The sequence below is a fragment of the Theropithecus gelada genome, chromosome 4, assembly GCF_003255815.1.
Source record: "Theropithecus gelada isolate Dixy chromosome 4, Tgel_1.0, whole genome shotgun sequence".
Taxonomy (NCBI): Eukaryota; Metazoa; Chordata; class Mammalia; order Primates; family Cercopithecidae; genus Theropithecus; species Theropithecus gelada.
In genome coordinates this window covers 113458811-113485211 of record NC_037671.1, presented here as the reverse complement: position 1 = coordinate 113485211, position 26401 = coordinate 113458811, and the positions used below count along the sequence as shown (strand labels likewise).

Genomic DNA, 26401 nt, shown 5'->3' with positions numbered 1-26401 from the left:
TTATGCCAACACAAGTATATGAGGGGTTGTGTAAAAATTATTTTTCTCTTGCTGTACTACAAAGACATAGAATCGAACTGCTTTTTTTCGACATACTGATTTTTCTTTCTCTTTTTCTTCTCTTTCTTCTATTTCTTGTGGATATTATGGCTAATAACACAACAAGTTTAGGGAGTCCATGGCCAGGAAACTTTTGGGGTAAGGTATTTCTTTTACTGTTTAAAATTTAAAATTAGGATGTGAGAAATGCACCGCGTGATTTATTAAAACGTTGAACATCTCTGAGACATTTTGTTTACTATAAAGTGATTATTTAAAGTTTTCATATGTTTATTAACAGAAATTTATTTCATACGTTTATTAGCAGAAATATATTTATATATAGAAATATATAAAAATATATTTATATATAGAAATGTATTTCTCTATAGAAATATATAGAAATGTATGTCTCTATAGAAATATATAGAAATATATATATTTTCTATAGAGAAATATATAGAAATGTATTTATATGTCTTTATAGTGTTCTATGAAGATATTCAAGAAGAATCTGGGTGTTAAGTACAGATTTTGGCTGGTGTTACAAAATAAAATTAGGAAATAATGAGGATAAAAATAAAAAACATAAGGTGGAGGTAATTCCTGCTTAGAATATGGCATATAGATTGTGTGGGAAAAATTAACTTTCATTTGTTTGAAGGTTGTAGATTATATATTTTATTTTATGAAATCAAGATTTTCCGTAGAGACTATTTTCACCTATGTTGTGAATGTTATATGCTTTAATTTCCAAAGTGAATCCTAATTACATCTGTACTTAAATGAGTGAATTTAAAGTGCGATAACACAGGTAAAATAAATGAATGACTTTAGAGTATAACAAATAAAATATGGAAAAATATGAAATTTGAGAAAACTTTAGTAGAAAAGATTAAGTGGAAATAACATCACGTGTAACATTCAATGGAAGCCTATTACGGGGGTGGGAGAAAAGAACAATACAGAAGTATTTTTTGGAGTATTTTTGTCTGAGTCCAGCCACAGCTAACAGTCCAGTGTTCCCTGATGTTGACAGTGGGACTGTACTGAGGTCAAAACTCAGTTGCTCCAGGCTTAGAGGTACAAAGAAGAAGGGCTCACATGGGAAGTTGACTGTACTCTTGGGTTCAGGGACATTTTTATATTAAAGGAGGCAATTTAAATTAAATTCAGAAAAACACCTTAATGAAGAAAATAGTATATATGAACAGATCTGTTTATATGCCCAGAACAAGTTTTTAATCCTCTCAGTGAACGATTCAGACTTTCTGCTGTGATTCAAGGCGGGGTTTTGGGAACTTTCACATAGACAGTGGGCAGTAGTGGCGACTTTTCCCAGCAATCTGTATGTCTACCATCACAGAAATCTGCATGAAAAGAATTCACTCCAGTCCTTTAACCTATGTACTTTCTTAGATGAAAAATGTGGGGACAAATATTTATTGGTTTTAAAAGATACTAAAAATTCAGCATAAGAAAAAAAAAGAACTAACTCATTCTTTTTTTCTCACCTACATTTATGTTTGCTGGAAGCCTGAAAACGAAGGATATTGGTGAGCTCCTAATAAATTTATGTAACAAAATTAAGAAGAAAATAGATTATTCTAGTACGTTGTAAAGAAAGGCTTTGGTAATAGGTTATTTTAGGTAGCTAGCACTAGACAGAAGTCTTTGAATTGTGGATGTCTGATTATATGCTTGTTAAAATATTATTTGCTGTCCTCACTTCTAGAGAAGATAAGTGCTAAATACACACTGAAAAAGACCTATAGTCTGTCTAAATCAAATTCATCATTATAAAAATGTTATCTGTATAAATTATTCAAAAGTAAAGTAGCTTTTTTTTGGCAAAAATTAATATGTAGAAGTCAATCTATTTTTTTCAAGCCATTCAAAATTAAATTTCAGGTTGATTTAAAACAACAAATCATTATTCACTGACTAAAACATGGTTAATAATCATTACAATAAACTGGATATTAATAAGAGAATGTTTAGTTGGAGTCCACCTATTGATTCTAAAAATTTAGATATTTTTAATATAGAAATCTGTGTTTAAGAGGGAATTAAAACCTATTATTTCAAAGACAAATACTAGTTTTTCCTTTCTCTTGTTATGTGACTGTAATGAAAATAATGAAAACCAGAAAGGGGAGTGTTACATTGATAAACATTAGCAAAGCGAATGGAAATATGGAGAGCAGATATAATGTTTGATGATTTTAGGAAAATACATAAAAGATTGTACTATTGTTTCTGGGGTAAAAATATGAAGTATAAAATGTGAACAAAAGTATAAACACATAAAATATGTACATTTCCTGAAATAGAAACGTCAATCTTTTAAATTTCCATTGCTTTTTTGTATCCAAATTGATGTCTATTTTGACCACTGACTCCTCAAAAATATTATTTTGAGAATCTTGTACAATGCGGTGAAATGCATTGCTATTGCTTTCCAAATCAGTCATCTGCTTGGGACATTGAATTTGGAAAATAAAGAAAAATAGCTTAGAAAAGGAAAACTTGTACATTGAACCATATAAATCACTCAGACGTAGCACTTTTAGCTACATAAAAAGTTGTTTTCTCGATATGACTTTTCTGGTTTACTTTAATGAGCGCTAAATGATGGGATAGTAATATCGGGTTATTACCAAAAACAATATCTTGCATTTTCATAGCTATCACCCACTAAAACTTCCTAAAGGTGTGCAAGCATTTAAGTGCAAGGGTTGGCAACAAAGTTGGCCTGAAAGTGACAACACAGATGCAGACTATCACCTTCCACTCTCTATTTTTGCTTTCTTTAATGCACTTCCTTTCTCTATAAACATTCCCATAAAAGCTGCAGGAAACATGGCCCGTTAAAATTTGCCGTGTCCTCCTCTAAGGCAATAGGAGACAAATACTGAACTCGGTTATTCTCTTAGTACTTGAGAGTCCTGTAGAAGATGTAGTTTTGGTTGTTTCACTGTCTTACTTTGCATTTTTTTCCTTATGGCTAGCATTATGAAACATTGGGGGAAGATACGGTTGCAGGAGTTTGCATTTATTCACTTAATTCAGTTCTCACCAAAAGTACAACGTTTGCCTCAAAAGGATTACGCTGTTGGAGGTGATTATGCATCTATACATATGCACATACAAACCTATATAGTTGTGGAATAACACAAGATGACACATGATAAAATAGCAATGGTTGATAATATGAGTTAGCACAATACGTGGTAGAAATCAGCCCTAACTCTCTCTCAGAAAAAAAAAAAAATGAGGTGCTATCTGTTCCTAGAAAGATAAATTTCAGACAGGGAGATAATTCTAAGAAGGACATTCTAGTCATTCATTTCTTTCCCTCGTCATCTCATTCTCATTCAGTTCATTAGTTCACTCAGAAGCATTCGCTGACCGTATTAGGCAATGTGTTAGGAGTCAGTGACGTCAATAAGGCATTTCAAGAGGTTTGGGGAGCTCAGGAAAAATGTCATCAGCAAATATGGAGAAGTAAAAACACCCAGGCAAGTTTGTGGAGGAAAGAACAGCTTGACTAGAGAGTCTGTGTGTGGTTGTTTCAGGGACATAGTTGGTAAGGCAGGTTGGAGGCAGATTTCTGCAAGATTTTGAATGTCAGCGTAAAAGTTTGATTTAATTTAACCTGATCACTTGCAATCCAGTGATTTATAATCTCTCCATATTCCTCCCTCTGGGAATTTTCTTTAAGGTTGGAGAGGGGGTGTGGATGGGTGGAGGGGTTATATTCTGTGTATTGGAGAGAGGGGACCTTTGGTGCTTGATCAAGTTCTGGCCTCTGCTGACATCTACTGACATGTATTTCTCATCAGCTTTTGAGACATTACCCTTTCTCTGATTTTCACTGCTGAAATCTCCTGCTATAAAATCTGGCTCACATGATCTGTGTAATGTTAGCTAACAGCATGGCTTTTCCTTTCTGTATATCCCTCTGGTCTACGGGCCCTTATTCAGGTACTTCTCCATCTGTCTCAATGGCACAGAACAATTTTCAATTTTGTCCCATAACCCTAGAACTGCAGGAGCCTTCCTTAGGAGGTTGGGCTACATCAGGTGCCCTTGGCCTGGATGCAGTAACACCATGTCCCCCACTCCCTACCTCACTTCCTTATCTGCCCTTTAGACACCCAGGGGTTCTCAGAGCGGCTTGCCGTCTTCCCCAGGAAGCTGAAAATGAGTACCAGTTTCTCTGGGATTCCCTAATCAATCTGTAGCTCATCACAGGGAGGGATGGAGAGTGATGCTTCACTTCTCCAAAACCCTTACAGGTCATATTCTATACAGCTCTTCTCTTTGCTTCTCCAAAGCTCCTCCTCTTTAGATGCATGGAAATGGACTCATAGGCCATGGTTTATTCTTTCCTATACTGTTTATGATCAAAAGTTATGTTCTTAAGTCCTTTAGGCTCTTAGCATTTAGAAACTGAACCAAACAAAACAACTCAAAGCGCTCTTTTCTATTTCAAAATATCCAACTATTGCAGTAAAAATGTTGACTTTCAAGCTATTATTTATTCTATATGTTTTAAAAATTATTTAGTAATTTAAATGTGAAGCATTGACTTTTCTTTCTTCTGTGCATCCTTGCTAACAGACTTAATACTCTCTAAAGTAATTGATGAGATGCAGGGTTGTGAACTGATTTGTTAGGGATCAAGAGCTGTCAAGAGCAGGGATCCCTGGCTACTAGTGGAAAATACTGTTCTTTGGCCTGTAGAAAAATACGGCTCTTAGGGGCACCCCAGCAGATGGGCATAGGATGTTCCCAAAGAAGTTGAGAGGGGAACAGGTTTATGGGCTGGGCATATGTCCCAAGAATTTCCACTATATCTCCCCCAAATTTGGAAACAAATACTATTTCACAAATTCATTTTTTCAATTTGTATTTTAAAAAGAAACGTCTATGTTGCATATTAATAGTCTATTCATTAGTTCCCTTATCTCAGTTACCTAGAAAGTTTGAAAAACGTTTACAAATGCTTGTCTTTAAACTGTATCAGAATTACTTAGAATTATGAAAACTCATCTCTCACTGGACTCCATGCTCAGAGATTATGATTCAATAGATGTGAGATGGAGCCCATGAGACTGGACTTTTTAATACATCCCTGACCTCAAACTTCTGCATCTAAATTCATGAGAGAAAGTGGCCTGTAATTGTCCTTTCTCTGACAGCTTTGTCAGGTATCAGTGTTATGCAAGCCTTGTAAAACAGATTGGGACATGTTCCCTACTTTTCTGTTACTTGGAAAAGTTTGTATAAGATGGCATTGTTTATTGTTTAAGTGCTTGGGAAAATTCACTATTGTAACCATATGTAGTATTTTCAGTTGGAGGGTTTTAAATGGCACATTCCATTTATTTAACAATGGTGAACTACTCAGATTTTCTTTTTTTTTAAATTTTAATTTTTATTTATTTATTTATTATACTTTAAGTTCTAGGGTACATGTGCACAAAGTGCAGGTTTGTTACATATGTATACATGAGCCATGTTGGTGTGCTGCACCCATTAACTCGTCATTTACATTAGGCATATCTCCTAATGCTGTCCCTCCCCCCCCCTCCCCCCAACAGGACCCGGTGTGTGATGTTCCCCTTCCTGTGTCTAAGTGATCTCATTGGGATTACTGGGATTACTTAGATTTTCGAATTCTGTTAGTTAAAGGAGTTTGTATTTTCCAGGAATTTGACTATTTGAATTAAATTTCAAAATATATTGCTTAAATGTTGTTTATGCCATTCTCATTAGTTTTTCAACCTTTTATTATGAAAATGTTCAAACATACATAAACATTAGAAGAATTCTACAGTGAACACCCATATACCTTACCATCTGAATTCTATCTGTAACATTTTTATAAAACTCATTTTCTCTTTCATTTTATTAGTCAATATATTTCAAAGTAAACTGAAGACATCAATACGGTTCCCCCAATTAGTTTAGTATGCATATCATTAACAGGAATTCAATTATATTTTATAACTCTTTTCCTTTTAAAGTCAAATTTACATACAATAAAACATATAAGGTGAATAAAAATGAAGTGTACAAATCATAACAGAACATTTGTTGAATTTTGACACACACGCTTGAGTAACCCAAAGCCCAATCAAGATACGTAATCACTAGCCCAAAAAGTTTCCAAATGCCCCCTCCCAGTCTAAAGGCTTTAAGACTTTAAAATTTTAGCTTTCATATTTAGGATCCATAATTGTCCACTTCAAATTAAATATTTGCATATAGTGTAGAAATTGAGGGATTGTTTTCATATTGATATCCAGCTTTTTCTGCACAATTTCTTGAAAATATTTTTTCTGTATTTTATTTTATTTTATTATTTTATTTTATCTTATTTTATTTTTGAGACAGGGTCTCACTCTGTCTGCAGGTTCAACTTCCTGGGCTCAAGTGATCCTCCCATCTCAGCCTCCCACATAGCTGGGACTACAGGTGTATGCCACCTCAACAGGCTAATTTTTGTCTTTTTGTATTTGTAGAGACAAGGCTTTGCCATGTTGCCCAGACTGGTCTCAAACTCCTGGGCTCAAGTGATCTGCCCACCTTGGCCTCCCAAAGTGCTGGGGTTACAGGCCTGAGCCACTGTGTCCAGCCAAGACTTTCTCTATTCAAGTCCTTTGGCACCTTTGTTGAAAATCAAATGGTCATATAAGTGTAAGCCTATTGCTGAGATCTCCATTCTGTTTCATTTTCATTTGTTGACTTTTATAGTAAGTCTTGAAGTTACATAAATCTTCCAACTTTGTTCTCTTTTTTTTTTTTTAAACAATTTTTATCACATAATAGTTGTACATACTTATGGGGTACAGAGTGAAACATCAAAACAAGTATAGGATAATCAGTTCTTCCTTCACTGCAAACATTTATTATTTCCTTGTGCTAGAACATTCAAAATATCTTCTAGCTATTTAAAACTATACAATACAAGGGCCGGGCGCGGTGGCTCAAGCCTGTAATCCCAGCACTTTGGGAGGCTGAGACGGGCGGATCACGAGGTCAGGAGATCCAGACCATCCTGGCTAACACGGTGAAACCCCGTCTCTACTAAAAATACAAAAAACTAGCCCGGCGAGGTGGCGGGCGCCTGTAGTCCCAGCTACTCGGGAGGCTGAGGCAGGAGAATGGCGTAAACCCGGGAGGCCGAGCTTGCAGTGAGCTGAGATCCGGCCACTGCACTCCAGCCTGGGCGACAGAGCGAGACCCCATCTCAAAAAATAAATAAATAAATAAATAAAACTATACAATACATTATTAACTGTTTTTCTCTTTCAAGATTACTTTGGCTTTTCTGGACCTTTTGTATTTTCTCACTCCCAGGCTTTATTGAGGTATAATTGGCAAATAAAAACAATATATTTAAGGTGTACAACATGATATTTTGATATACATATATATTGTAAAATGATTACCACAATCAAGCTAATTAATACAACCATCACCTCAGGTAGTTAGCTTTATTGTGGTGGTGAGAACATCTAAGATTTACTTTTTTGGCCAATTTCAAGTATAAGAAAGAATTTCGTAACTACAGACACTATGTTTTCTGTTAGGGCTCCAAACTCCTGCACAACTGAAACTTTGCATTTTTGGCTCAGCATCTCCCTTTTTTCCTCACCCCCAAATCACTGGCAATCATAGTTCTCTTCTCTGCTTTTATAACTTCATCTTTTCTGCATTCCACAAATAAGTGCAATCATGCAGTACAGATGCCCGTCCACTTATGATGGGGTTATATCCAGACAAACTCATTGTCAGTTGAGAATATCAGGTTAAACTGATATTCTGAACATCATAGCTTAGCATAGCCTAACTCAAATGTGCTCAAAATACTTACATTAGCCTACAGTTGAGCAAAATCATCTAACACCAAACCTATTTTATTAAAAAGTATTGAATAACTCATGTAGTTCGTTGAACACTACTGAAAATGAAAAACAAAATGGTCATATGGGTACTGGAAGTACAGTTTCTACTGAACGCATATGGCTTTTGCACCATCGTAGTCAAAAAATCCCAAATCCAACCATGGTAAGCTGGAGGCTAGCTGTATTTGTCCTTCTGTGCCTGGTTTATTTCACTTAGCATAATGTCCTCCAGGTTTTTTAAAATGCTGAATAATAACATTCCCTTATTATATACAGACGGTCCCTGACTTATGATAGTTCAACTTACAATTTTTTTTTTTTTTTTTTTTTTTTGAGACGGAGTCTTGTGCTGTCGCCCAGGCTGGAGTGCAGTGGCCGGATCTCAGCTCACCGCAAGCTCCGCCTCCCGGGTTTACGCCATTCTCCTGCCTCAGCCTCCCGAGTAGCTGGGACTACAGACGCCCACCACCTCGCCCGGCTAGTTTTTTGTATTTTTTTGTAGAGATGGGGTTTCACCGTGTTAGCCAGGATGGTCTGGATCTCCTGACCTCGTGATCCGCCCGTCTCGGCCTCCCAAAGTGCTGGGATTACAGGCTTGAGCCACTGCGCCTGACCCAACTTACAATTTTTTGACTTTATGATGATATGAAAGTGACACGCATTCAGTAGAAATTGTAATTTGAATTTTGAATTTTGATCTTTAATGTTTATTATTTTTATTTTTTATTATTATTATAAAAATTTCCCCTGCTTTGGGGCATTCCAGCCTTGGACTCATTGACTCCAGCTAATTAAGATAAAAAAATTGGTATAGAAATTATTGAAAGAACACTCAAAATTCCAGCAATGACCATTGCTAAGAATGCAAGTGTTGAAAGATCTTTGATAGTTGCGAACATTATGCAAAGTTCCTCAGAAGTTAGTTACGATGCTATAGTCAGAGATTTTGTGAATATGGTGGAAAAAGCAAGTATTGACCCAACAAAGGTTGTGAGAGCTGCTTTATCGGATGCTGCTGGTGTGCTCTCTCTGTTAACTACAGTAGAAGTTGTAGTCACAGAAATTCCTAAAGAAGAGAAGGACCCTGGAATGGGTGCAATGGATGCAGTGGGAGGTGGTATGAGAGGTAGCATGTTCTAACTCCTAGGATAGTGCTTTACCTTTATTAATGAACTATGACAGGAAGCCCATGGCAGTGTTCCTCACCAGTAACTTCAGAGAAGTCAGTTGGAGAAAATGAAGGAAGGGCTGACTGATGTTTAAGAAATCACTGTAACCATCAGTTACTGGTTTAGTTGACAAAATATATAATGGTTTACTGCCGTCATTGTTCATGATTACAGATAATTTATTTTGTATTTTCGAATAAAAAGACATTTGTATATTCCTGATGCTGGGTATAAGACCCATGTACCAATGTACTGCTTTCAACTTAAATCACTGAGGTATTTTTACTACTATTCTGTTAAAATAAGGATTTTGGTGCTTGCCACCACCAGATGAGAAGTTAAGCAGCCTTTCTGTGGAGAGTGAGAACAAGCGTGTACAAAGTAGAGAAATATCCAATTACGTGACAACTTTTATGTAATAAAAATTTGTTTAAAGTTAAAAATTTTACCTTTTATTATTATAAAGCTGGATTTTGTTTGATGATTTTGCCTAATTTTAGGCTATTTCAAGTATTCTGTGCATATTTAAGGAAGGTTAAGCCAAGCTATGAAATTTGGTAAGTTAGGGGTATTAAATGCATTTTCAACTTACGGTATTTTCAATGTACGATGGATTTATCTAAATACAACCTCATCCTAAGTCTAAGAGCATCTGAAATATAACATTCCATTATAGAAACCATATATGTGTGTGTGTGTGTGTGCGCGCGCACATATGCATATCTATGTCACTATATTTTCTTTATCCATTCATCTGATGATGGACACTTAGATCGATTATGTATTTTGGTTATTGTGACAATGCTGCAATGAACATGGAAGTGTAGATATCTCTTAGAGATTCTGATCTCATTTCCTTTTAATGTACACCTGGAGGGATTACTGAATTCTATGGTAGTTCTATTTTTAATTTTTGAGGAACCTTCATACTATTTTCCACAATGACTGCATCAATTTACATTTTCATCAACAGTGTACAGTTTGCTTTTCTCCATATCCTCACCAACACTCATTATTTTTTGTCTTTTTGATAATAGGCATTTTGGCACATGTGAGGTGATATTCCATTGTGGCTTTGATTTGCATTTCCCTGATGAGTAGTTATGTTGAGCATTTTTTCATCTAACTGTTGGTCATTTGTGGGGCTTCTTTTGAGAGATGTCTATTCAGGTCCTTTGCTCATTTTTAAAACAGATTATTTGTTTTCTTGCTTTTGTGTTGTGTGAGCTTCTTATGTACTTTAGATATTAGCTTCTTATCAGATATATGGTTTGCAAATATTTTCTCTCATTCTGTCGGCGTCTCTTCTCTCTGTTGTTTCCTTTACTGTGCAGAATCTTTGTAGTTTGACACAATTCTACTTGTCTGTTTTTGCTTTTTTCCCTGTGCTGTCATATGCAAAAATATAATTGCCCAGATCAATATAAAGCTTTTTCCCTATGTTGTCCTCTAGTAGTTTTCTGGGTTTCTGGTCTTAGGTTTGTATCTTTAACCCATTTTGAGTTGATTTTTCTATATGTATGAGATAAGGGTTCAATTTTATTTTTCTGCATGTGGATATACAGTTTTCCCATTACCTTTTATTGAAGAGGCAATAATTTCCCCTTTGAGCATTTTTGATATTGTTGTCAAATATCAATTGTCACAAATGGATGGATTTATTACTGGGCTTCCTCCCTATTATGTTTCATTAATCTAAATGTCTATGTAAATGCCAGTACCATGCTGTTTTGACTATTATAGCTTTGTAGTATATTTTAAAATCAAGTGGTGTGATGCTTCCAGCTTTGTTTTTATTGTTCCTTTGTATTGTCATCATATATAACTTAGTGTCATTTGTAAAATAATACAAAAAGCCTGTTTATCAGAATTTTAGTTGATTTATTTATATAAATTTATTTATATGTAAGGGCAGTTGGCATCTTAATAATATTGAGGCTTGTAATTCGCAAATATAGTATATCTCTCCACTTTTTAATCCTTTAATTTCTTTCAGTAGTATTTCAATATTTGTGGTGCAGATATATTACATACATTTTGTGAAAAAAGATTCCTAGGTATGTTATGCTAATGATGCTATTGTAATGGTGTAATTACACTTTCCAGTAGTTTGCTGCTAGTATATAAACATATTTTTATATATAAATCTTAAATTCTGCAATCTTGCTTAATATAATTTGTAGTTGTATTTTAGAATACATAAGATTTTCAATATAAAAAACAATCTAATAGCTGGGTGCATTGGTATGTGCCTGTAGTCTCAGTTACTTGGAGACTAAGTTGGGAGGGTCATTTGAGCAAAAAACTTTGATACCAGCCTGGGTGACAGAGTAAGTCCCTGCCTCTAAAATCTCTTAAAAACTAAATCAATCAATCAAGCTAATAGATTTATTTATATCCTGTCCCAATTCTTTATGATTATTACATATTAAATCTATATAAACTATATATTTCATATGAAAATATTTTAATTTTTGCTCTAACTAGAAAAATGAATTTTAAAGAAATTGAGGGAAAGAATCTTCTATATTTACTCATACTATTTCTGATGGTCTCAATTTCTTCTTAAAGATCCCAGTTTTCAGTTTCCCCAGACTAAGGATTTTCTTCAGCACATGTTTTAGTGTAGGTGTGCTGGTGATTAGTTTGAATTCTGTTTCACCTGAAAGAGTATTTATTTCACTATTATACTTAAGGGATACTTTTGCTGGATATAAAATTCTGAGTTGACAGCTTTTATTAAAATCGCCTTAAAATATCATTGTGTTTTATTAAAAGCAAGTAGTTATTCAAATAATTGTCTTTTATGAATGTAGTGCTATTATTATTATTTGTAATTTGGCTGTGTTCAAGTTTGTTTTGTTAACCTTTGATCTTCAGCTGTTTTACTATGATGTGCATAGTTTTTATATATATTCTGCTTGATGTTACTGAGACTCTTGATTTGTAGATTAATTTGTTTCACTAATTTTGAAAAATTTCAGCCTCATTTATTCAAAATTTTTTTAGCTCCACTCACCCTTTCCTCTATTTTGGGGATTATAATTGCACATCTGTTAAATATTTTTATACGGTTCTATAAGTCCTAGAGGCTTGCTTTTTCCCCCCAGTATTTTTCTCCATTTTTCAAACTGGATAAGTTCTATTAATATACCTTTAAGTTGGCTGATTCTTTTCTCTCTCACTTTAATTTCACTGTTAAGCTCATCATATAAATTTTTTTCAGTTCTCAATTTTTTTTAGTTTTAGAATATCCATTTTGTTATTTCTTATAGTTTCCATCTCTTTGCTGAAATTTCCTATCATTTTATTCATTGTGAGTGTTTTACTTGAAATCATTGAACATGGACATATGAGTTGCTTAAAAATTTTTGTCTGCTAATTATATCTGGGTCATCTTAAAGTTTGTTTTTGTTGACTTTTTTTTCTCTTAAGAATGGGTCACATTTTCCTGTTTCTTCATGTGCCAAGTAATTTCATATTGTATCTTGAACATTTTGAATGGATTCTGCTGTATTACTCTGAAGAGTGTTGTGATGTATGCTTTTCCCCCTAGTTTATTTTCACAGGCAAATAACTCTGTGGAACTACAACTACAGAAACCTGTAAAGCCTGTCCCTTGGGCAGCAGCTTAAATATTACTTTATTTTATTTTATTTTTCTCTAGTGCTGTTTGGAATATGTCCCGTATATGTGTGATTCAGGAGTCAACCAAAGATATGTGAAATGTTTATAAGTAAAATTTGGGGATTCTCCTCTCTGGCTTTCTCTTCTCCAGGATTTCCTTCTCACATTCTTAGCAGCTCTTATTTCCATAATCTCTGTCCTTTGTTTCTTAAGATCAGAAACAGTGCAGGTTTTCAATGATCACTACCTGTCCCAGATTGGAAGTTGCCCTCAGGTTAAAAGGTTTGAAAACTGGAGCTTGACTAATACTTGGTGTTCTTTTCTTCCAGGTGTCAATTCCTCTCTAGTAGCTGCAAGCATTTGGTCATTCTTAAGGCCCTTAGGTAGAATTTTTGTTTTGTATTGTTTTCAGTGTTTATAGTCATTATTACTTGAAAGGGTCAGTTCATAAAAGCTGATTTGGAATCCTAGCTTGATGTTTTTATTGCCTGTATAATCTGTTCTAATGTTTCTTACTCTTGATATTGGTGATTTTCTCTTCTTCTCTCGGTCTCTTTCTCTTGCTCCTGCCCGCTCTTTTCCCCTGTTTCTCTTTCTCTCCTCTTTCCATCCTTGTCATTCCAATTAGTATTTTATTAATTTTTGTTAGATTTTTTCATATCTGTCTTTGATAATCTCCTCTATTTTTTCTTTCTTTTTTTTTTTGCCTGTTTCATTAAGTTCTGCTTTCTCTTATTTACTGTATGCTACTTTACTTATGTGTCAGCTAGTGATCCTTTGTTAGCTTCTTAATGTGGAAACCAAAATAACTGATTTTTTTAGGCTTTCTTATTTTAAAATATATACCTATAAAGCTATAAATTTTCTTATGAATGTGGCTTTAGGCACATCTCACATGTTTTGATATTTCACAATTTTATCAGAATTCAGTTAAAATATTTTATAATTTTCATTAGATATTTTATTATCTACAAGATCCTCAATCTCTGCTGAAAATTTTTAACTTGTTAATTTTTTAAACACATTAATCAACAGTTATTTTAATATTTTGTCTGATAATTCAAATATCTTCATAACTTACAGATATTTTTCAATTTTGTATTTGTTCTCTTAGTTTTTGTTTACTTTGTCTTGCCTCTTAGGATGACTTGTAATTTATTACTAGGTAAATATAAATTTATTTAAATATATAACTTTCTATTTTATTTATATGTAAAACTTGCCTTCTGACAGTTAGTTAGGGAAAGATCACCTCAGTCCAACTTGGGATTGATCTATATTTTTATCTTTGTGAGGTCTGGTCTTTTACCTGTTTACCATTAATCTTAGGGAGTAGATCCTAGGGCACCTGATTCCAGAGTCTGGGATGTTTCCTAGGGTCCAATTTCCTTGGCAGCCCCTGAACACCAACTTATGTTTTCTAAGCTTACTGATAGTGCACAGCATTCTACTCAGATATTTTTGTTTCTCTTTACAGATTATTGTGGAGAGAGATTTTCTTTTCTCCTGGAATTTGCTCCTTCGATTTAATGGTTTGGATAAGTCTCTGATGGCTTCAAACAAATTTAAGAAAATATTTTATTCTCCATTGTATGCTTGCTCTCAGTGGCTTGATACGTGTTAGTCTATCATATACAGAAAGCGGTGTGCTACCTTGATCCTTTTGAATTTGCCCTCTCCTCTAGCAATACTGTTAACTAATTATATTCAGAATATGGCTTGTGCTTTATGCTTTTGATCAAAACTACTTGCAAGTCTCCAAGGCTTTTGTTTATTTGACCACTACCATTCACAAAAAGGCATCTACAATTTATTTTTTCCATGAAGCTTTTTAAAGCATTCCAGATGTATGTTATCCTCCTATCTTTCAAATATAATGACATTTCCAGCTCATAATGCTTATGCATCTCATTCACATTTTCTTAAAGAGTATAAATTAATGAATTTAGTTTCCATTAACCAGAAAGGAAAAAAGAAAAACAAGAGTTCCATTTAGGCTTCAGAGGTGGAACAGGGTGTCATTTTAGGTAGAGCAGCCAGGGTAGGCCTCAATGAGAAAGTTACATACGAGCAACAGACCTGAAATTAACCATACAGATAGCTGAGGAAATAATTTTAGGAGTAGATTACAACCAGTGATGGGCCCTAAGTCAGGAGCCAGCCCATCTGATTTACTTAGGGAATAGTGAGGAGGGAAGTGCAGACAGAGCGAGTGACCCAGAGGAAAAGTAGAGGAGATGGGCTCAGATAATTGGGAGCCTGTCAAGTAGGGACTTTTAGGACATTCTTAGGCATTTGTTTTTCCTCTGGGAAAAGTGGAGGATTTAGAACAGAAGAGTGATATGATTTGACTTACATTTTAAAATGTTCTCTGACTACTGTATTGAGCATATTTTTGGGGTGTGAGGATATGGCAAGGACAGAAGCAGGAAGACCATAGTCCATGTCACAGATGTGGGAATGTGGCCACTTGGATCAGTGAAGTCACAGACTGGGTAGTGAGAAGTTGAATTCTGGATTTTTTGTTTGTTTGTTTGTGAAAACAGACCCAATAAGATGTTCTGGCAGATGAGATACAATGGAAAATACTCCTTGGCTGTTTACATTATTATAATCAATCAAATTTCTAGGCTCTAAATATTACTGTCTCTAAAAATCCTTTTTGTCAAAAGTCATTCTATTTCCTGAACCATTCTCCTGTACACTCTACGATAAGAAGGACTTCATGGCCTGCTTTGGTGAACGTTGAACTTACCATTCTTACAACTGCAAAGGGTTTCTGAATGTTTTAAACAATGTTTGATTCTGCTGTCACTGATCAAATCACTTTCAGAGTTGGAATGATTCAACTCAAGCCACTAGATGGTGACCTCTACTAAATTTTAATACCAGTGGAAGGCATTTGAAGTATTGATTATATTTACTAAAAATCATACTCAATATTACAATATTAAAACTGAAAGACACGAACGTGGCTGTTATTATCAGGCCAAGAAGGGTCAAATGACTTGAGTAAATTACACAACTATTAGCAGTAAGAGCTGGTGTTCATTGAGGGCTTATTATGTGCCATCTACTTGCTAGTTTTGTAGGTACATATTACAAATTAGGATGACATATATTTAATTTATATGGCATACCTTACCAATGTTAGAGTTTTTTCCTTCTGCTTTCAAAAGGAAAGTTACATTTTTAAAAGTAACCATTTGGTCTTGTAAGTTGCATTATATTGCAATTATAAGAAGAAAGATTATGGCTCATTTTTCTTCTCCTAAGATTGTTGAGAAGTAAGAAGGCAAATCATTTTTTAAAAAGCAATATCTGTGCCAATGTCTTTTTTTTTTCAGTTATATTTTCTTCTACACCAGGTTTTAAAAAAGGCTCCCAAAATACATTGTTAAAAGTCTGCCAGAATGGAATTACATATATGAAAATTTAAAGCTGTATCACCAGTAGATGCTGCTTTCATCACACAGTTTCTAAATTCTAGTGTTGACAGGTCAGAAAAATCATTAACTATAATTAAATGAAAAAAAAAGTGTATGAAAGACCACTGCTGTTGTTTGACTCAGCATCTCTTTCTCATTGCCTTTCTTCATTTCTACATTTGCCTTTGCTGTTTGGACTTAAGGGAGCTTAAGAAGTTAGATAAGCATTTTACCACATATCTCAGGAAGTCTTAGAAATTCTTCTGTCAGCAGTATTATTTGTATGTGTTTTAATATTCTGCAAGGTATAAGAATTAATGCAATGATTTCTGATACGGTTTGGCTCTGTCCCCACCCAAATCTCATTTTGAATTCCCACATGTTGTGGGAGGGACCCGGTGGGAGGTAATTGAATCATTGGGGCAGGAATTTCTTGTGCTGTTCTCGTGATAGTAAGTCAGTCTCACAAGATCTGATGGTTATTATAAGGGGGAGTTTTCCTGCACAAGCTCTCTCTGTCTGCTGCCATCCCCGCAAGGTGTGGCTTGCTCCTGCTTGCCTTCCACCGTGATTGTGAGGCCTCCCCAGCCATGTGGAAATGTAAGTCCAATTGAACCACTTTCTTTTGTAAATTGCCCAGTCTCAGGTATGTCTTTATCAGCAGCATGAAAACAGACTAATACAATTTCTAATGTGTGTATTTTACTGACTTTGTGGATTAAAAAGTTATTTTCATGATACGTGAACTCTACTGAGCAAAAATTAAACAAATCCATATCAAAAGAAATTTTTTTGTAATTTTTATGATTTCTGTTGCACCTCCATCTTATCCTACTTTATATTCATTCAAAATTTAAATAGCCTATTATTGTGTGTATATGTTATTCTTATGATTCTCATGTACATTTTAAATTCATTTTTTAATCCTTTTTGGATATCTATATAACACAGTATTTGATGATATTTTAAGTCATTTCCCCAAATTTTGGGCATAGACAATAGGTTTACAGTATCAAATCAAAGTATTACCAAGCCACAGAGAATGATCATTTTAAATAGGTTTGTTGTCAAATTCCTTTTAGGGAAATATTGTTACAGTTTTAGTGCCACAAAAATAATCTTTTTACTCTCCAAACTGAAACTTGTCATTTAAGAATATTGCGATGGTTCAATATATTCTATAATAACTTGTCCATTAGAGTTTGGATATTATCTTAGTTTTCTTACATCAGAACAATAATATATTTTGGTAATAAAACAGTCATCTGAAATTTAAATTTATTTCTTACTCCATCTATTTTTGTTGTTTTTGCTAATCGCTGTATTTTTGCTAATTGCTGTTTTGCTCAATCGCTGTATTTTATTTAATTAATTTATTTTTACTTTTTGTAGAGACAGATCCCATTATGTCGCCCAGGCTGGTCTGGGCTCAAGCGATCCTCTCACCTCGGCCTCCCAAAGTGCTGGGATTACAGGCATAAGCCACTGCGCCTGGCCTCAATCACAATAATAGACAAGAAATTATTTTTCATTGATTTCATTGATTTAAATAGTTTCTATTTTTTTCTTGAATCTAAAGTTTGCTATTATTCCACTATAAATAACATTTATATTTGGAATATCTGATTTGTTAGAAGATGAGAATCTCAAAGGGCATACACAGAGACCATGTATAAGGACTCTTGTAAACTTTAAATGCTTTCGTTGACTAACTGAATATATTTTCTCCTTTCAGATTCTGGTTTTAACTTCATTTTGCTGAAATCAAGGAAATATCTCTTTCTAAATTTTATCTATTATGCCTGCTTATATACTGAGATAGTCAGACTCTAGTAGTGGTTACGTACATTTACACACAATAGCAAGGACATATACTTTGTACATTTGAGTATTTGTCTTCTCATTTATATCACACATGAGTGTAACTAATAGTTCCCTAACCAGTGATACTTGTCAATCAGTTATTACAGTAAATCAAGTGTTAGTTCTACCACATAAACCTTAGCTTCCGTTTCAATATCTATAAAATGAGGAATTTATGTCCAACACATTTTTGATTTTGTTTTAGCTGAAACTCCATTTTTGTGCGTCCACAGCTAAACTTGTTGATATTTAAAAGTCTCCACTAAAGGCTATTGATTCATGGAAATATATCTGTAGAACACACAATATTATTTAACCACCATTCTCTCAAGTTTTTCTGTTCATAACAGGTTACAAGATACTCTGGTATTGAATCGACAAATTTTTATCAACTTTGTATTGCTTATTTTCATTTTAGATTAATATTTTCTTACCTTACACTTAGAAAATAAATAAACAATTTAGCTATTAATTAAGACGCTTTGGTCTCACATCCTCACTTGACCTTCACCAGATGTGGGACTATGGGCTTGCTACTTACCTCTCAGTAGCCACAACTATTAAATGGGAATAACACTAGCATTTCCTTTATTGGGATGTTTGAGGATTAAGTGATATAACACACTAAAAAATGTGCCTGGGCCCTTTGCCTAAAGCCGTTGTTTTAGAGAATGTCGATATAACTATTTGTACAGATAACTGTGAAAGTAGGACACAATAAATATAGCTTTTCCACAGGAGATAAATGTGACAATATACATTGTAAGGACACTGAACTATATCCTAAAATTAGACAGCAGTGATTATTCCTTTGTAGTTATTAACGTTAGTTTGTTTTGTTATTTCTGCATTCTAGGTAGTCTATATATTATCACAGATTACAACAATATGCTAAAAAGAACCTTGGCAATCATAAAATCTAACTCCTTCATATATATGTGTATATGTATATATGTGAGTATATATATATACACACACACACATATATAATGAAATCAGTGGGTCTAAACAAATTCCCTAAAAATCACAAAACATATTACGAACAGAGCTGAGTTTGGAACCCTGTATCAGAGAACTTTTGCCATATAACTATCCACCCCCAAACATAGTAGCTTAAAATAATAATAATTTGCTTAGCTCACAATCCTGTGGATTGGTAATTTGAGATGAAGTCAGCTTGGTGGATTTTCTGCTGGTCTTTGCTCATGTGTCACAATCATTTGGTGATTTGACTAGCATTTGAATTATATAGGATGATGCCATTCATATGTCCAGGTTAGCAGGCTCTTGGCTAGGGCTGTAGGGGTTTCTGGGCCATGTGTCTCTCATCATCTGGCAGGCTAGTCTGGCCTTATTTATATGCTGACAATGGCAGGGGTCCCAAGAGCAGGAACGGTGGAAGCTGAGCTTCTTGTAGCTTAGGCTTGAACTTGTATAGCTTCAATTCCATTGCATCCTACTCATCAAAGCCAGTCATGAAGCCCGCCAGATTCAAGGGGTAGAGAAATAGACTATCTCTTGATGGAAAGAACAGCAAAACTTCTGTGGCTATTTTCTCCCCCTCTTCCCCAGTCTCACAACACCCATCAGCTAATTTTCAGGTCAGGCTATGGCTCTCTCAATACAGAATACCTAGATAAGCAATTAGATATGATAGCTTACCTTTCCACTTAGCAGCAATTCATTTTTGTCTAGGAAATGTCAGAGTCTTTATTGAAGATGTGATACTTGAAGTAGAGCTTGAAGAATGGGTTTTCCAGACAGAAGATTAAAAAATTGAATTCAGATATAAGGAAAAATATGTGGAAAATCACAGAGTTTTAGAGAGAATGACAGGCTTTGGTACAGTGAGAAACCAACATGACTTGTGGATTACATCATGGTGGGGAAATGTGGGGGACCAGGCTGGAGGAGTCTTCTAATATCCAGAGTTTTTCTATACAAAGTGGTGTGGCAAGAGGAGACTCAGTTACCCATTTTCATTTGAGAATGTGTATTTAGTTTACAAGAGACAATAAGGTAGCATTTCCATTAGGAAAAGGCATTTTTCTCCCTAGAAAGGGAAATCTGAACAAATTACAAGTTCTACGAATTAGAGAATACTGGTGTGTAGCAGAGACTCTATGGAGGTTCGGGCTACAGGAATTTCATCATCCCAAGGGCATAATAGAAGCATGAGCTGGAACCTGGGAAACAAGAAAGAGCCCAGTAGTCTGCACAGGTCAAGTCATCAAAGAGTCAGAGATATAGGTGAGTGTCTGGGAGTTCAGGAAATATGACATAAATCAGTCAGCTGGCCAGATGGTTCTATTCCAGCACTTCCTATCTCAGACAGAGCAAAGGAAGTGAGGCATCACGAAGACTGCAGGTGGCAGAAATCAATGTGATTGATGAAAGCAGACAGAGGAAAAGGCAACGTTAAAGTGTTGACAAAATTCTTTATCAATCCAGCACATTAGTTACTACCATAACTCAAAAGGAAATCAACTTTGGGCTACATTTGCAACTCTATAAAAAATGTATGAGCTAAATGCCATAAATTAATGACATCAAGTAAGACTACTTTTATCTTTTACTTCTTAAAGATGATAAAACAGCTTAAGTGACCTGGAATGCCACAGCTGAAAGTGTTATTTTGTATCTTTCTGCTTGAATAAATGGAAGCATTATCAGCTTTCATTTGTTCATATCCACCTAACACCGTCTTCTATTTTCCTGATTCAAAGTATGTTTAAATTAATCAGTATTCTATGAATTACAGCATATATGCTGACCCTTGTTTTTGGTTGAAAACCTATTTAAAAATGGATTTAGTAATTTACTTTCTTTGTTTCAGAGGACCTTATCATGTCCTTCACCGTATCCATGGCAATCGGGCTGGTACTTGGAGGATTTATTTGGGCTGTGTTCATTTGTCTGTCTCGAAGAAGAAGAGCCAGTGCTCCCATCTCACAGTGGAGTTCAAGCAGGAGATCTAGGTCTTCTTACTCCCATGGCCTCAACAGAACTGGATTTTACCGCCACAGTGGTTGTGAACGTCGCAGCAACCTCAGCCTGGCCAGTCTCACTTTCCAGCGACAAGCTTCCCTGGAACAAGCAAATTCCTTTCCAAGAAAATCAAGTTTCAGAGCTTCTACTTTCCATCCCTTTCTGCAATGTCCACCACTTCCTGTGGAAACTGAGAGTCAGCTGGTGACTCTCCCTTCTTCCAGTATCTCTCCCACCATCAGCACTTCCCACAGTCTGAGCCGTCCTGATTACTGGTCCAGTAACAGTCTTCGAGTGGGCCTTTCAACACCGCCCCCACCTGCCTATGAGTCCATCATCAAGGCGTTCCCAGATTCCTGAGTAGGGTGCTTTTGGTTTTTGTTTCTTTCTTGTCTTGTCTTTTATTGAAAGGAAATCGTAAATAGGCTAAACAGAATTTTGAGGGCATGGCCCAAATAACTAACGAGTTCCAAGTTGAAGCATGGTTATGCAAGTTGGACATTACAATGTAAAACGTATTTTCTTGGAGCACATGTTTTCCCTTTTGTTTCAAAAAATGTAATATTTTCTCCCAAGGGTTTTATATTTATGTATTTTGTATTCAATGTGAGGCTTATTAAAAATAGTGATTCTAATGTAAGAATCCACTGAGATGCATTATATATATTTTAATTAAAATTAAAACTTTAGATATTTGTGGATTACAATCCTCATTTACTTCCAATGTGACTAGAAAGAGAAAAAAAAATCAGTGTCACTTTAAAGAGAAATCTTCTAAGGAATTCGGATATTACTTTCTTTAGAATGAGAAGTGAATTATATTGACATTTTACAATCTTGGATTTCTTTTTTTTTTTTTCTTTTGAGACGGGGTCTTGGTCTGTCGCTCAGGCTGGATTTGCTGTGGCATGATCAGGACTCACTGCAGCCCCTATCTCCCCGGCTCAAGTAATCCTCCCATCTTAGTGCCCAAGTAGCTGGGACTACAGGGGTGCACTACCATGCCCAGCTAAATTTGCTTGAATTTTAGTAAAGATGAAGTCTCACTATGTTGCCCAGGCTGGTCTCAAACTCTTAAACTCAAATGATCCTCCTGCCTCGGCCTCCCACATTGCTGGAATTACAGGCATGAGCCACCATGTCTGGCCAGTCTTGGATTTTTAATGGAATATGTGGGCATGAAATGACAGAACATAGGACATTCTAAATTTCCTTGATTTTACTCATTATGAAAAGTGTGGGACTCAAGCACAGGAAACTGAACTCTTTTGGTGTCATTGGATGTTTCATTTTTGACACTAATTTTTTCTGGACAAACTCTTTATGTGTTTTTCCCAAGAATAGTTATCTAATTTCTTGAGGCAAAATCCTTGGATTTACTAACATGATGATTTACCTTTTCTTCACCGTTGTCATTACGTTGTTAGAAAAGCAACAGGAAAAAACCCAATTCATTTGGCCTAAAAACAAGCCTCAAGTTTAAAACCAAGCTCACATTTTTCTTAAGGGAAAAATTTTATTTCTTAAACTTACATCTAGCAACTTGGAAAGCACTTTCTCTGGGGATCTTCTTTTGTAACTTCACAGACAAATAAGTATGAGTCACTGCGGAGAGAGTTTGTTATTGAAATAGATGTTACCCATGAAGAATTCTCCTTCCTGGATTGACTCTTAATCATCAGGCATCATCCCTTGTTTGCTTCTCTACGAGTCTCAATTCCAACTTCTCTGCAGAGTCTTTGTACAGTGATTAAGCCATGCCAGATGGTCTTTGGTGCACACAGTTATTTAAGAACCCACTTCCACAGGTGGCTGCCCTTGTAAGGAAGGATGCATCCCTAAATGTGGGCACCAGAGAGCTCCAGTGGGCAGATGTCTGTGGCTGCCCTTCTCATTTAAGGACATGAGTTAACTGGAGTATTACTCAAAAAGCCTGTGGTTCATTTCCAGTATTGTGAATATTTAGTTTATGTGGCCGTTTCTTTGTTTCTTTGAACACTGGGATTTTCAGTGAAAAAGTGCTCTCTTTTTCATTTCCTATTGCAGTGGTCACAGCTAATAGTGTCTGAACATGGTTCAAGAATAAGAGATTCCATGTAGCATTTTCTTTATTATTTTCATTTCACTTACATTACCCATCATTCCTCAAGGACAATTATTCTCAATAATGCTTATAGAAAATGTTCTCTAATTAAACATGCCAGAAAGAAAGAGTGAGGGAAAGAGGGAACAGGAAGAAAACGGAAGAAAGAAAAGAAAAAGGGAAAAAGACTAACAGGATAACCAATTTGTTATAAGTTGGTTTTCAACAAAGAAATTTAGCAGCCAAGTAAGATTTCAAGAGAATATTAACTTGGTATCAAGGCTACTTTTTTTTTTTTTTTTTTTACTTACATGTCATCCTTAATGTCTAACATGAAAAATCAACGGAATATGATTTTTATCAAGAATTTATGTTGTGAGTAAAAACTGCTTTATATCTTCCAAATTAGGAAGAGAAGACCAGAAATCCTCTGGGGCATTTAACCATCTGGCAGAATTGTTGCTGCACCCTTATCCCAGTTATAAGACAGTCAAAATGACTATTTCCTAAATATTGTGAGTGTATGAAATGTGAAATTAAAGCAAAAACTGGAGACTTTTAATGTTGTATTTCTTTAATTTGAAATGTTTTGTGGATTATGAAATAAAAATAAATTGATGTCAAGTTTTATTCAAAATTCATTTATGAAATAAAGCCAAGACTGTTCTAAAAAGCAAGGAGTCAAGAAATTATAAAATTCAGATTAAATCAGGAAAACACATTAGAAGAAAAATTATGCTGCAGAATTTGAGCTTATTAAAAGTTTTGAATAAGAAAAGTCTCCTTTTTACTTTAGTATTTAAACCTCATCTAGACTATTTGTAAATGAATGGACTGAGACACAAATCCTTTTTCATACACAAATGTATAATGGAGAAAGGTTAATGTCACAAATAAATTTTACAAGATTTTTAAAATTAATGCAGATGGAAGAATTAGGTAAATTATTTATTTAAAACATGAACTTAGATTCTTATCTCATTAGCTAAATATATAATTACAGAATTATTTAATTAATGTTTTTAGAGAATAAGCATTTTAAATAATGGCTATCTTAAAAATAGAGGAAATTTGAAATAAATGTTTAGCAAATCTATGAAATAGAAAAGGGGCACTTTTTAAGAGCCAAAGGGATGAAATAAATTACAAAGAAAAATATTAGCCGTTTTGATTATTTAAAAAAATTTAAAATTCTGTTCATTAAAAGATAAATGTATCCAAGTCTAAAAACAAGCAAGAACAGAAAAAAGAAGAAAGAAGTTAAGTTCATATAAATATGGCAAAAATGGCCAATAGCTTGAAGTTATGATTAGCACACATAAATAGATGTGGAAAATACTCAGCTGTAAATAGATAAATTAGTAATGAACCAAAATAAGCAATTCACCAAAGAGAAAAATTAATTGATTAACAAGTTTATACTGCATGTTACTACTAAGAAAGTGCCCATGTACATTTAAACAACACTCTAGTAGTTTCGTCTATCACATTAGCTTATTATTATTATTATTATTATTATTTGAATAGAGACGGTGTTTTGCCAAGTTGGCCAGGCTGGACTTAAACTCCTGGCTTCAAGAGATCCGCCCACCTCAGCTTCCCAAAGTGCTGAGATTACAGGTGTGAGCCACCGAGCCCGGCCTGTATTAACTAATTATTTATGAAATAATGAATCTCCTCACTGCTGGCAAATGTACTAAGAAGGGCATGCTCCCACATATTTCTGGTGGCAAGGTAAACTGGCATTGCCCTTTTGGAAGACAGTTGGATGAAATGTATCAGGAGTCTTGCACTGGACAGACCATGAAGTTTCCTGGCACGTGCCAGGTACAGGGTTTTCTCTGAGAAAAGTGGCGATGAACTTGTATGGAGACCAAGCCTGCTATGCTGGCCCTGTGGGACTGGATCAGAGCATTCCGTATCAGATGTGAGTAACCGACCGAACTAGATCTGCCCTGCTTTGCGTGAGAGGGTGGGGATGAAGGGAGAGAATGGGAGAACTGCCACTGAGAGACCTCGAAGGGAAAGGAGAGACTAAAATAATAAAGACCTGGAGTAAAATGGCTGCAGTATCTTTTGAATAAACTTCCATTACTTAAGATTACTCATATCTTTTTATGACGTTACAACTTGAAATAAATTCATCCCAATACCAATTCAAAGAATGAGTGATGGCCGGGCGCAGTGGCTCACACCTGTAATCCCAGCACTTCAGGAGGCTGAGGCAGGCAGATCACTTGAGGTCGGGAGTTTGAGAGCAGCCTGACCAACATGGAGAAACCCTGTCTCTACTAAAAATACAAAATTAGCCAGGCGTGGTGGCGCATGCCTGTAATCCCAGCTACTCAGGACCCTGAGGTAGGAGAATCGGTTGAACCTGGAAGGCAGAGTTTACAGGTTACAGTGAGCTGAGATTGTGCAATTTCTGGAAGGCAGAGGTTACAGGTTACAGTGAGCTGAGATTGTGCGATTAAATTCCAGCCTGGGCAAGAAGAGCAAAACTCCGTATAAAAAAATAATAATAATAAAAAAATTTTTTTAAAAATGGCTGATGAGAAATAGACCGTATAGTCTAGACACTGGGATAGTTCTACCCTCACCCAGGCAAGCGGGACCCATGTCTCATGGGGCCCCACACTTCAGAATACCTTCTTTGAAGTTTTCTAAATCACAGTTCAGTGTGTAGAACTGGCCAGGGCTGGCAATGCCATCTGGACAGGGCACATGAACCTAGACCAAGACCTGCGTGGATGCTAGTCCATTTTTGTTTTTTTCTGTCCCTTTCAGGTGATCTTTGACCCTGTATCTAGCATGTCAGGTCAACCAGATGTCTCAGGAGCTCTGCAGGACTTTTATCTATGGGGTCTCCATGGTTGAACCCCAGTTTCAGGAGGACAGCCTGGCAATCAGGTCACTGCTGCTGATGGGAGCGTATTTCTTTCACAGAATCACATGATAGTGGACAGCCAGAATGGTACTGACATGCTGATCTGGGGTGACTTTAACTCAGAATGAAGAATCTGTAGATAATAACTGTCTAAGTACTTCTTCTCAACTCACTTAAAATATTTATGGAGGCTGGGTACGGTGGCTCACTCCTGTAATCCCAGCACTTTGGGAGGGCAAGGCGGGTGGATCACGAGGTCAAGAGTTTGAGACCAGCCTGGCCAAGATGGTGAAACCCCGACTCTACTAAAATTAAAATTAGCCAGGTGTGGTGGTGGGAGCCTGTAATTCCAGCTACTCAGGAGGCTGAGGCAGGAGAATCGCTTGAACCTGGGAGAC

The 26401-nt window shown here is 35.5% G+C and overlaps 1 protein-coding gene across 1 annotated transcript; it reads left to right on the top strand.

The window, feature by feature from the left end:
* Nucleotides 1-23753, top strand: MYCT1 (MYC target 1). The gene is made up of 2 exons (XM_025383131.1): nt 1-198; nt 20882-23753. The coding sequence occupies exons 1-2, from the start codon at nt 3-5 to the stop codon at nt 21391-21393; spliced, it is 708 nt and encodes a 235-aa protein (XP_025238916.1). The 5' UTR covers nt 1-2; the 3' UTR covers nt 21394-23753.
* Nucleotides 23754-26401: the final 2648 nt, after the last annotated feature.